The sequence below is a fragment of the Sinocyclocheilus grahami genome, unplaced genomic scaffold, assembly GCF_001515645.1.
Source record: "Sinocyclocheilus grahami isolate Dianchi unplaced genomic scaffold, SAMN03320097.WGS_v1.1 scaffold16.1, whole genome shotgun sequence".
NCBI classification, from domain to species: Eukaryota; Metazoa; Chordata; class Actinopteri; order Cypriniformes; family Cyprinidae; genus Sinocyclocheilus; species Sinocyclocheilus grahami.
The window spans coordinates 5,079,361-5,092,283 of record NW_015505195.1 but is presented as its reverse complement, the minus strand read 5'-3'; the positions used below and the strand labels follow the sequence as shown (position 1 = coordinate 5,092,283).

Sequence of the window (12,923 nt, the reverse complement as noted above, 5' to 3'; positions counted from 1 at the left end):
GTGTGTGTGTGTGTGTGTGTGTGTGTGTGTTTGTACCTTTATATATGGTTTGTGAAAGCTTGTTCTTAATAAAATGTTGAAATCTCACTTCATTTTTTAGTTTATGAGGTTTGCATGTTACTGTGTAATGTGTATTACTAATCTCCAACAGAAAATATTCAAATGGCAACAGGCTAATAATTGCACGCTTTAATGGCATAACAAAGTGCTTTTGAAAATTTTAAATTTTTAATCAACATCTAAGATGATTTCTTTAAGGGTTTCTAACATTTACAGAAAATTTGGAAAGGACACTTAAAAACCCTTGCATATAACTTTATAGTGATTATTTAGGTATGTTGGTGCTGATACTTACAGCCCCCCGCCTGCTGTTTCAGTTTTTAAATGTATTTTATTATGCCAAAGGCATCATATCCAAGCACTGTTGCTGCCAGAAAACCAAAAATCTTAAAAGAAAAGAGCAAGCATGAAAAACGTGTGAAAGAAACAATGGTGAAAGCACAAGGGTCATAAAATGCAAAACAGGAAATGAGAAAAGCAATCATTCATATAAATACCACATCTTATCATCACTAAAAAGTACATTAGGATCTCTTTTTGTAAAATGTGTTAAAGAGAGTTTGACAGTAACACCATTAGATATCCATTTCAGGGCCGAGTAACCGAAAACTTTTTTTTACTTTTTCTTTTAAGATTATCCTTTCAGCCACAAACTTCAGCCAAAAAAGTCTTTGCTAATTTCCCATAATAATTCCCCAGAACATGCCCATACCCAGCTAAGACAGACAAGAGAAGTAACAAGGAGGAGCGAGCCTGTGGTTGCTCTGAATAAGTCCTACAAGATGAAGGAGAACATATGACTTTTTTTCTTTTCCTTTTTAAAATGTATTTTTCAGTAAAAAATGTAAAGGAAGAAGTTGAGAATAAAAGGTATTAAGTTAGCTGCACTTATAACATGGTGGGCAAGTAATAATTGGCCAAAAAAATCTAATAAAATCATGATAATCCAAAATCTAGTACATTAATATATATATATTTTTTACCATCCATTGGAAATCAATCAACAGTAAGTGAAGGTAGGTAGGTCCATGGCATAAATGATGAATATGACAATGGCCCAGGCCAGCTGTAATGCAGCCCCAAAAGTAGCATACAAAGGACACTGCTTTACAGAGCCTATTTAAAAAAATTAATTAATTAAAACATACAATAACAATGTGTGTGTAATGCTCAAAAAAAAATTAAGTATACTTACACTCGGGTGTCGTAATAATCGCGTTCCTGGCCTCCTCTCCCTCATCGGGCCCTTGGAATCGTCCTAACCTTTCCCCCCATTACGGCGCCCCTGCTTACACGTAATTATATACAATAAGATACAATATTAAATAACATATATAAACATACCTTGATATTGCATTAGTTCATAACATATCATCAATAACACACACACACACACGTTGGTACTGGTGGTTTACGGGGACTCTCCATAGGCCTAACAGTTTTTATACTGTACAAACTGTATTTTTCTATCGCCCTACACCAACCCTATACCTAATCCTATACCCCTCACAGAAAACTTGCATTTTTAGATTTTCTAAATTTACCATTTAGTATGTTGTAAGGTGTAAACCACCTTCATATTGTAATACCTGTGTCAGACCCAGGTCATTATACAATTTTTTTGTCCTCATAAACCACCCAAACCAGTGCACACACACACACACACACACACACACACACACACTTATGAACTATATCAAACTGCATTTATACATGTTATTTTACAGGGCAGTCAAGGAGCTATAAGACGTTCAGATATGAAGCTCTGTATTTTAAAACCGAAAAGGTTACATATTACATCTTTAACTAGGCTAAAATGAACACAGTAAAATTTTGAGTGTGTCCTCAGGTAGTTCACAATCTTTACAACAAACTTGTTAAGCATACAACTTAAATACACATTGAACCAATATATATAACTAAATTAAAAAACCTAGTCGATTGATATGTTTGATGCATGAATTACCTGAAAAGAAGCTGTTGATGGGATGCTTTCACAATGGTGCTTTATGAAATAAAACCGCAGCGAGCAGAGGCGAAACTGATTACATACTGTACATAATTGCACAACATAATACACTTACACCCATACGAGTAACAGTAAATAACGCATATAAGATTCCCCGTTATCTCATTATCTCTGCTACTGTTGCTTACTAGTAAGCAGTGTCTCCTGTTGCCAAGTCCGCGGTTTTCCAGCGGAATTGGGCTGCTTTAACTGTTGCTGCGGGTTGTTTTGACTTGGTTTACTTGAGCTTCATAACCGATTAAACACGTTTCTGTTGAGCTTATGAATGCAATGTCCGATCAGAGGCATTTTGATTCGTTACCGCGGTGAACGTTATTTAGTGGGCGTGCTCACTGAATACATTCAAGAATTCTCGCATGGTCATGAACAACTAAGTACAGAAAAGATGCAAGTAAATGATTCATGAGCCGTTTAGACAGCTTCAGTGATTGTAACTGGAGTTTTTGCGAAAGTGCATAACTCATATTAGACTGAAGTAGCCGCTTGGACCTCAATGTAATGAATGCTCTTTCCCCCTCAAAAAAACTTTGCATTAATCGACATTAATGATCATTATTACAATATAAAAAGCAATAATCAACAATTTTGTGATGATATTGCAGCTTCACCCTTTATTTGTTTTTATTATTTATTTATTTTAATTTTTTGATTTATAGGCTATTTACATTATGCAATTTTGTGTAAATACGTACATGAGCAGTGTAAATAAACAGAAATTTCAGGTCAGATGCAGGGTCTGACCCACATTTGCAGCAATGGCTTTTGTTGATGCTGAAAAAAATATTAATTGGTAACTGTCTTATTATGAATTATTAAAGTTACTGGTTAAAGTAGTTATTAAATACAGATAAAGTATTTTTAACATTAAAAAAAATACAGATAAATTTAATAATTATATGATCCTGGTGTGCGTACACAACTAGTTTTGATTAGCAATTGGGCTGGTTTTGATATGCAGACCTGGCAACCCTACTAGTAAGTGACACATACAGGTGCATCTCAATAAATTAGAATGTCATGGAAAAGTTCATTTATTTCAGTAATTCAACTGAAATTCCAAGATTCTCTATGGGGTTCAGGTCTGGTGAGTTTGCTGGCCAGTCAAGCACACCAACACCATGGTCATTTAACCAACTTTTGGTGTAAATGTTCTCTCAACCACTAGATTGAACAAAATCTCAAAGATAAATAAATAAATAAAATAAATACATAACAAATAATAATATAAATAAAATAAAATAAGATATTACAGATTCTCTTTTGTTTTGATAGTTAAATATTAGAATGTGTGATTTTAGTTTCAAGAGAGGAATATGTTGATTCTTCCATCTTGCAACTGGTTGCTGCTTTAAAAAGTGTTATGAATTTGATCTGCATAACTAAACATTTTGTATTGTCGTTGTTGTAAATCATATAAGGATGAAATAAACATTTGTTCATTTTGTTATCATTAAATAGATTCCTGTTTTGAAAACATAAATAAAATAGAAAGCATCCTATTTTATTGTAAGTATTGAATCATAGAAGCAACAAAAAAAAAACTTTTTTCAACAGGATAACTTATTCTTTATTGAAATTTTCCTTCATGGATTCCATAGAACAATACAACAGAATTTCTGGATAATTTTGGTGATTGAGTTTTCAGCATGGTCATAACCATTTTCATCAATATCTTCATAAACGCTAAGAATATATCATACACATTAAATACAGCACAACCCAAAGGCATTGAGAGTTTCACAAGACATATCAACCACCACTAACAACGGAGAAGTTGAGTAGCATATTCATTTGGAGGAGGAGAAGAGTGGGCCAGAGCAGAGAATGGAAGAGAAAGAGAGAGAACGATAGAGAGAATGAGGGAGGGAGGGAGAGACACGCAAATACATTTAGCAGGCCGACAGCCTTCTACCCAAAAGCGAAACCTGGTTTTCCTCAAAGTCGCAGGCAAATTAAAGAATAATTGTTTTTTTTAAAATAGATAGTTATAAGTCTCGGCAAGCTTGCATTATGAGCATTTGATCATGCAATAATATAAAGGATCTCATCATAACAACGTCTGCTGCATCAGCCCTAAATGAAACGATGATCAACCCAGGGCAAAAACTAATCTGGTGCATTTACTAGATTAATAAGATGTTTACTCAGCATCCTTGCATCTGAAAGTGCTATACTTTAATAAATACTGTTTGAATACTATACAAAACAATAACTTTAAAGACTTTATTGCATCAGTTACCTGCCATAAACGCGGTTCAAATGATATTTCATAGATGATTTAAATGACTCCCTTGATTCCGGCCGAGAGGTCAAGCTATCATATACACCAGATATTTTTGATCATCTGCATTTTGAATGATTGATCAAGCTGAAAAATAATCTAAACTGGCATTCGGGTGATGCTTTTATGCCAATCATGGAAATTTCACACTACAGCATTTCCTGATATTCGTTAAAGAATGTGCAGGTACTTTATATATATTTTTATATTTACATCTGAAAATATACCTCAATATCACAGGCTTAAATCCTGTAATATTGTATATGCTTTTGAGAGAGGGAAACAAGAAAATATCGATGAAATTGAAACTGGCACGTATATCTACATTACTGACATCTCCACACACAGGATTGATTCTCTCTGTCCGGTGCTCACAAAACACAAACAAAACCCCAGTCTATATATATTCATATATCTATTTATAGCATCCTCTAACTTAAACAGCACTACATCAACACAGCACTCAGAGGCATTGTGTCATGAACAACCATGCTATTTCTGCACTGAGAACGCATGTGCTTTTCAAAAGACAAAGATTTGAGAGAGAGAGAGAACTAAACAAAGTCAACATTGTCAGTCAGGAAATGTGAAATGCTTTAAGATACACTACACCGTTTTGCTTGCTGGTTGAAATAATGTGGTCCCTCCATAAGTTTGGGAATGATTCTGCCCATGGTAGCCTTGGAAGCCCCCCACCACCTCAGTCTCAGTCACATCAGTGCTCCATCCCACCCATGAAGAAATAAAAACCAACAAAATACCAAACAAAAGAGGTCAACATAGAAATGGAACAAACTCTACCAAACCACGACCAACCAGAGGTAAACATTTCCAAGGAACAAATTATGTGGGGCTTTGTGAATTTTTTCACATTATTATCATTATTATTATATTTATTTAGGTTCTCTAAATTTGACTAGACTACAGTGGAATAATCCCATTCATATCTTTAGGAAATATTTATATATATTAATTTATAATGATATCTATACAGCACAGACAAATACATTCTCTCAAGTTTAGCATTACTATTGTCAACATCATTAATTCAAAATTCATATAGCAATAGGATTCATATGCTTTTCATAATTTGGTACAGTATTCAAGTGTTTTGAAATTTGATCAAACTTTTTTTATTTGTATACATCACAATAATAAACATCCCATTAAAATCCCTCCTCTCTATCCCCCTCCCATCTATATGTGATTTGAGATTAGACCCTGTCCCCTTCCCTCCCTCCCGCCCCTCTTATCTTTCACAGACGTAAGCACAGATGCACAAACAGGGAGAAGTGTGGGGTTGTGGGTAGGGTTCAGGCACCACACTGCTAGAGTCACACGATCAACTTCTTTCTGTGGAGAGACAGAGAGACACACTATTTGAGATTATGCTGATATTTAAAATCCTGGTCAATAACCGATAAATTATATACTATTTTGTGTAAATAAATAGGAAATTAAATAGTAAAATCTAAAATCAAATGTTTAAAATGCTACAAGTGAATTTAGACATCACAACATTATAATATACGGTATAAAAAAAGGAGTATTTCATTTTAAGTAGGGCTGTCGCGATTCGTCGATTTTATTAGACTATTCGATTTTTTAAAATCCTCGACTTCATTTTGCTCGCGTTGACTAACCGGCAACAGTGGCTATAGCATTTCTGTCCTATAGAAATGTCAAATATTAAAGATTAAGTGGACATTTAAATTAAATGGTGCTTGGTATGGTAAATACAATTTCTGGTAAATACTCCTTTAAAAAGTGTTATTTTTATTATAATTTTATTATTAGTAGACTAGAACATGTGAATATGTTGTCATTCTTACACTATAATACTGAACTTTGGTTTCAGTGATTTGGACTATGAGATGGACACTTGCTTCTTGCACTTTATGTTGCACTTTACTTTTGCTTTAAAAAAACCTTTAAAAGAATTTTGGATTTAATTTGGTTTAATAAAATATAGTTTTAAAGTAAAATAGTTGATTTTTTTTGTGGGAAATGAATCGTTTAGATTAATCGATTAATCACAGTCGTTAGTGGCAGCCCTAATTTTAAGACATAAAAAAATACATTTAACAGTCAAATTATTTGTGTTTTTAAAGATTATCTTTAGGTGAGCTAAAAGGAATCTTAAAGCCAAAAAAAAAAAAGGGGGGTCAGGCATAATTAAATATCTAATATCAGCCAATACTAAACCATCCAGGGCTGCGTTCCAGTCTGTTTTTTTATGCCCTTCACTTGCAAGCTTCCCCCCGTCTCGTTTACTCGGATGTACGTCATTGATTACGTTGCATGAGTGCCACTTCTGGCAGAACCCTTGAAATGGGCTGAACTGGAACGTCCTAAGCCCTTGATCACTTGGAATCAGCTATGGAGTTGGTTTATTGTTAAAATGTTTTCCCTTATGAATTTGTTTGGTCCAGCATTCTATATGTATATAGGTATGTTTGGGCTGTTATACATTTTTTAAAACTCATTCATATATTATAGAGTTGTTTGGGGTAGGGATAAATTAAACGCGATCTGCGATGACGTCACAATCGTGTTGCATTGTGGTCTATGGAGCGGCCTGAAGTGTGCATATGAAGCAGACTCGCTCCCTCGGTCAAAATCGAGGGGTCGAGGGTCTGTCCATATAAACTTCCCTCGTCCACTTCACGAAGTGGAACGCACTTCAAAATGGCAGCGGGGATTCCCCCGAGGGGAAGTGTTTAGGGAAGTTCGCAAGTGCATTTCTGTCAGGACCACTATCGTCAAAGATGATTGACAGTTAGCATACAGTTTGGATTGGCGGTATGGTTCCGTTCTGGGCAAGAACTCCCTGCGCATCCATGCAGCCTAGCATGGATGAGAGCAGGGAGAGCAGCGTTAACCCCCCCAGGGTAAACAGAACAGAACCAACATAAATGTATTGCAGATATCGTTAAAGTTCAATAATGTTATGTACACATTTTAGAATTAGTCTGATTCAAAGGAGAATCAGAAGGCTGAATCCTGACTGACAGAGGAGGAGATGGGGATGGAGGAGGATAATTAGCTATTGAGCAATGCGAAAACTGCTGATACTACTGTGGGACCTTATATATGAATACTTAGATAGGTGTCGTATTCCCATAGGTTGATGGGGATCAGCTGAGAGTCAGCTGATGCGAGCTTGACTAACGTGACCTGCCAGAACTAACGCTACGCAAGATGTCTAAAAGTGGAGTGGAACGCAGCCAATATCAAAGCATCACATCTCCACTCACCAGCCATCTCCCGCTTCCTCAGATATTTCTTCGCTCACATCTGGTTGGAAAAGGAGGTGGGTGCCCCCTGCTGGTCATATCCTCCCTGACCGTAGTCTCCACCCTGATTGTAGCCTTGCTGGCTGTAATCGGGCTGGTAGCCACCCTGGGAGCCGGCGTACGGGTCCCGCTGCTCATAACCTCCCTGCCCGTAGGAATCAGGGGCGGGCTGCTTCTCCTGGGCAGGCTGTTGGCGCATAAATGGTGCGATGATCCCAGTCTCCTTGAATACAAACCACAGGTTACCCGTCCACAAGATCAGGTTGAGGAAGCCAAAGACCTGGAGAGAAAAATAAATAAAAATAAAGTTAATTCAATTTAAAAGTTTGTTCTAATCTCAAGAGAATTAGAACAAAAGAAATTAATTTTTTATCAATAAGGGAATTTCCTGTACGGCCAAGCAGAACTGACTCACCACAGAAGTATTAAGACCAGACATGACGGGGTCGTAAACTTCACGGCAGCGGTTGCCTTCCTGTTCACAAGCGGGGATAAGATCTTGGACCTTCTCTGGGTCTGTAGCTGTCTTGACATCAGACAAACCCTTTGCCCATGCTGCCGAGCTCACCAGCCACATGAAGGTGAATACACATGTCACACCAAAATCCTGCAATCATATTATTTATTTAGAATTATATGTAAATATATAGGCTTGTGTTGTATGAAACAATGAGCTGCTACAGTATGTCAATAATTCAACCAAAATGCTGTATTTACTCACCCTCATGTCATTACAAAAACCCCATGCTAATTGTTTTTATTATTAGTTTATAGTGACCGGAGGCCAATAAGTGGTCCATATCAAGGCCATAACCATGTCTTGAAGATTTTTAGAATAGAACAGAACAGTGAAGGAAATGCTGAGTCTAATTCTAGTATGGAAGCAATCATTTTGATAATATTTTAAAATACACACTCACTCTTATTTGTATGCCTTAATATGTCAAAAACGCATTTCTGGTCTCATCACATTCAGTTAGGAATATCATGCATCGTGTAAATTATATCATATCTTCAATTCAAAACTGCCACGTTTGTTAAAAAAAAAAGTTGAGTAGTTTGCATCGCTAGATATTACCGTTGGTTGTTTAACATTTCTGTTGTAAAGCAGTTGTCAAATATTTAATGTTTTACTACTTCAATCTTAATCTTGCTCTCTTGCCTGCTTACTTTGATTTGATTGGCCATCTCAATCATTTTAACAACGACAAGCACTGTTAGATCGCTGAGGCAGACCAGCCTAAAAATTACATTTTTAAACCTTTTTATTCTAAATAAACAGAGTGCAAGAATTTCAAATATTTGGGGGGACAATTTGGCCATTTCTAATTATACAAGGTCCATGGTAATATAGGGTGAGTAAATAATAGCAGATTTGTAGTCTTTGAGTGAACCAAGCTTTTAACAAACTGTTAGTGCTCATGTATCATTGAAGAAAACTCACAATCAGTGGTCCTTTATTGTTCTCACGGTACTTCTCAAAGGCAAAGATATAGATGCTGAGAGCTGCCATGGAATACAGGAATGCAAAAACGCCTATGGTGACAAAGAACTCTGCTGAGGATGAGTAATCCCCAACCAGGAAGAAGCGGTCATTTTGGCCGTTCTTGCAGGCGGGGGCATCAAAATACACTTGATGAAGCCTGGAGGAGATAGAGGGGAACAGGGTTACTGAGAGAACCATAATACCTTGAACGTTGGACATCTAAGCACATTTCCAACTTAACCTAATTAAGAGTGATTATACCACATCTCAGTGGACTAGAGAAACAGTTCAGCTTGGATTATGAACCAAAAGGAAAAGGAGAAATTACATATTTAGTGTACTTGGGATCGCAAACAATCTCCCAGAAGCACTAGAATTTAATAAAACAGGTTTCAAAATGTGGTTCCAGGAAAAATACTATATATTTTTATAATAATAAAAAAATAGTAAGGGGGGGAGGTTGGCATTTCATAATCTGAAAACCCTGCCAAGTAAAACACCAGAGGGTTTGTAGGGTAGAGTGGGGGGAGATGCACCCCTTAACAAAAGTTAAATGTCTCCAGAATAGTTATCATAGTTTTAATGACAATGACATAAATTATAAATCAAGTATGAAAAATGTCCAGAGTTTTCATGCTATTAGATTTTTAACAAAAATGTTATTTGTACCAAGGGAGCGTTTTGCCCCACAGGTGGGGTAAAATGCCCCCAGTCTGACAAAGCAATTTGTTTAATACATTTACAGCAAAATCAGAGTACAGGCAGTTTTACCATAACATTAAAAATAATATAATCAATAATTATGAATTACAAAATTATAATAGCCTATTTGAAAAATATTGTTAGCCGATGATAACAGGATAGCTAACTAGCTAACCTGATGCTAACTTGAGGTAATTGTAAAATTTATTCAACCAACTAGATAAAATATATATGGAAAAACAAAGGACCTGATGTTCAGAACAGAGTAACTACAGCAATTAAGCCATGTCCCCTGGGGGCATTTTACCCCATAGACTGTTTAAAAAAAAATCTAATTCTGAAAATCTAATTATATTTTTTTAAATAGCACGTACTCCTTATAATGCCCCCAGTCTGACAAAGCAATTTGTTTAATACATTTACAGCAAAATCAGAGTACAGGCAGTTTTACCATAACATTAAAAATAATATAATCAATAATTATGAATTACAAAATTATAATAGCCTATTTGAAAAATATTGTTAGCCGATGATAACAGGATAGCTAACTAGCTAACCTGATGCTAACTTGAGGTAATTGTAAAATTTATTCAACCAACTAGATAAAATATATATGGAAAAACAAAGGACCTGATGTTCAGAACAGAGTAACTACAGCAATTAAGCCATGTCCCCTGGGGGCATTTTACCCCATAGACTGTTTAAAAAAAATCTAATTCTGAAAATCTAATTATATTTTTCTTAAATAGCACGTACTCCTTATCTACAGGCCTTACTATTCTCATATCATATATACTGTGGTTATAGAAAAGAATCACCACCCTTAAAATAATCACATTTTGTTGCTTTGCAGCCTGAAATGAAGGCAGACAGAATTTTTGTTTTATCCAGCTGTATTTACTCAGTGCAACTTATCTTCCAATTGAAAGATATAACAGCAACATGTCAGAAAAAATAAATAAATAAAAAAACAGAATCACTGAGTTGGAAAAAGGATGACCCCCCCTCCTAAATGACTCAATCAGGTGTAGCTTATCACCTTCTCAATGACAAACAAAACCATTTGACTTTCAACTGTGATGAGCTGTGGTCATTTTGATTAGCTCAGCATAAAAAGAGCTCTCCTGGAGTATGTCAGTCCTTGGTAGTGCAACTGAAGCAAACAATCAACTATGGGTGGTAAGAAACTTTCAAAAGGTCTCCGGGATAAAGTTGTGGACAGGCAAAAGTTAGGAGATGGATGAAAAAAAATTTCAAAGACTTTATCAATGCCTAGAAGCACAGTGAAGTCTATTAGGCTATTAAGAAGTGGAAGGTATTTGGTACAACACAGACCCTCCCTGGATCAGGACGTCACGCCAAACTGGATGAAAGAGCGAGGAGGAAACTGGTCAGAGAGGCTACCAAGACGCCTACAGCAACTCTGAAGCAGTTGCAGGAATTTATGACAAAGAGTGGTCATTGTGTGCATTTGACAGCAATATCACAAATTCTCCATAAATGTGGCTTGTATGGGAGGGTTGCAAGAAAAAAGCCACTCCTCAAGTCAGGCCACATGCAGTCACGACTGAGCTTTGCCAAAATACACCTTGAAGATTCTGAGGCAGATGAGACTAAAATTGTATTATTTGGCCTCAACACCAAATGATATGTCTGGTGGAAATCCAATACAGCTCACCACCTCCAATACAGTAAAGCATGGAGGTGGTAATGTCCTGTTATGGGAGTGTTTCTCTGCAGCAGGGACTGGAGCACTTGTCAGGATAGAAGAAATAATGAATGGGGCAAAATACCATCAAATTCTTGAGGAAAATCTGCTGCTTGCCAATGTGAAGAAGGTTTACCTTCCAACATGACAATGACCCAAAACACACAGCAAAACTGAGCACACCGTGGTTGAAGGAGAAAAAGGTGAATGTCCTTGCATGACTGCTACTACTACTGTAGTCAGAATGATTTGAAGACGGTAGTCCACAAACAGTCTAAAATTTAACTGAAATTGAGCAGTTCTGCAAAGAAGAGTGGGCAAATATAGCAAAGTCTAGATGTGCAAAGTTAGTAGAGACATATCCCAACAAATCAGGGTATCTTCCGTCCAATCAATTTTTGTTTTAATACTGAAATCTGAAAAATGAAAAACGGCACATATTTCGTTTTTCAATTATTCAAACAAAACGAAAAATCAAGAATCCGGCTTAATTTTTCGTTTTTACATTCAGGGATAGAAAACGAATAAACAACTTGAATATTCGATCTCTACATGTGGGCGGGAATGAAACGCCCCTCTCTGCTAATTGGTCAACCAAACATTACAACATAATAATAGTCCTAAAAAAACCTTAATTGATTGGACGGAAGATACCCTGATTCCAACAGACTAAAGGCTGTAATTAAAGCAAAAGGTGGTTCAACAAAATACTGACACAAGGGGGATGATCCTTTTTCCAAATCGGTGATTCTGATTTTTTCCCCCCCTCACATGTTGGTGTTATATCTTTCATTTGGATGTTATAAGTTGCACTGAGTAAATACAGCTGGATAAAACAACTATGATAAAATAAACAGTGTCCATCTTCATTTCAGGCTGCAAAGCAAACATTTTTTTAATTATTTTTAAGGGGGTGATTCTTTTCTATACCCACTGTAACTGTGATGTTCTACAAAACAACAAGCTTTAAAACACTTTTTTTCTTACTGCTGAAAATTAGATCACTTACTGTGAAATCTGTTTTCTCTCAGGTACATCACCAGTGTAAGCTTCATGGTGAATACTTCTACATCACTCTTGTCAACGTAGTCTATAGTTACAACAAAAATTTATCTTGACTTTATCTAGTGGTTATTTTGGGAAAAACAGTAGGGGGGGCTTTTCCCCCACTCTACCCTACTGCATTAAAAGCTGTTCTTGAAAAAGTAAATGCATACTGATGAACAAGTACAGGTGCATCTCAATAAATTATAATGTCATGGAAAAGTTCATTTATTTCAGTAATTCAACTCAAATTGTGAAACTCGTGTATTAAATTCAATGCACACAGACTGAAGCAGTTCAAGTCTTTGGCTCTTTTA

General features: G+C 36.1%; 1 protein-coding gene across 2 annotated transcripts in view; it reads right to left on the bottom strand.

Moving 5' to 3' along the window:
• Nucleotides 1–3,631: 3,631 nt before the first annotated feature.
• The window catches only part of LOC107549468 (synaptophysin-like), a 17,871-nt gene continuing 8,579 nt past the window's right edge, over nt 3,632–12,923 (bottom strand). For both annotated transcript variants that reach the window (XM_016230562.1, XM_016230571.1), the window contains exons 4-7: nt 9,111–9,309; nt 8,082–8,273; nt 7,628–7,946; nt 3,632–5,723 (exon numbers count right to left, since the gene is read on the bottom strand). In XM_016230562.1, coding sequence (XP_016086048.1) covers nt 7,662–7,946; nt 8,082–8,273; nt 9,111–9,309 — 676 coding nt within the window. In that variant the 3' untranslated portion in view covers nt 3,632–5,723; nt 7,628–7,661. The remainder of the gene's footprint in view (nt 5,724–7,627; nt 7,947–8,081; nt 8,274–9,110; nt 9,310–12,923) is intronic.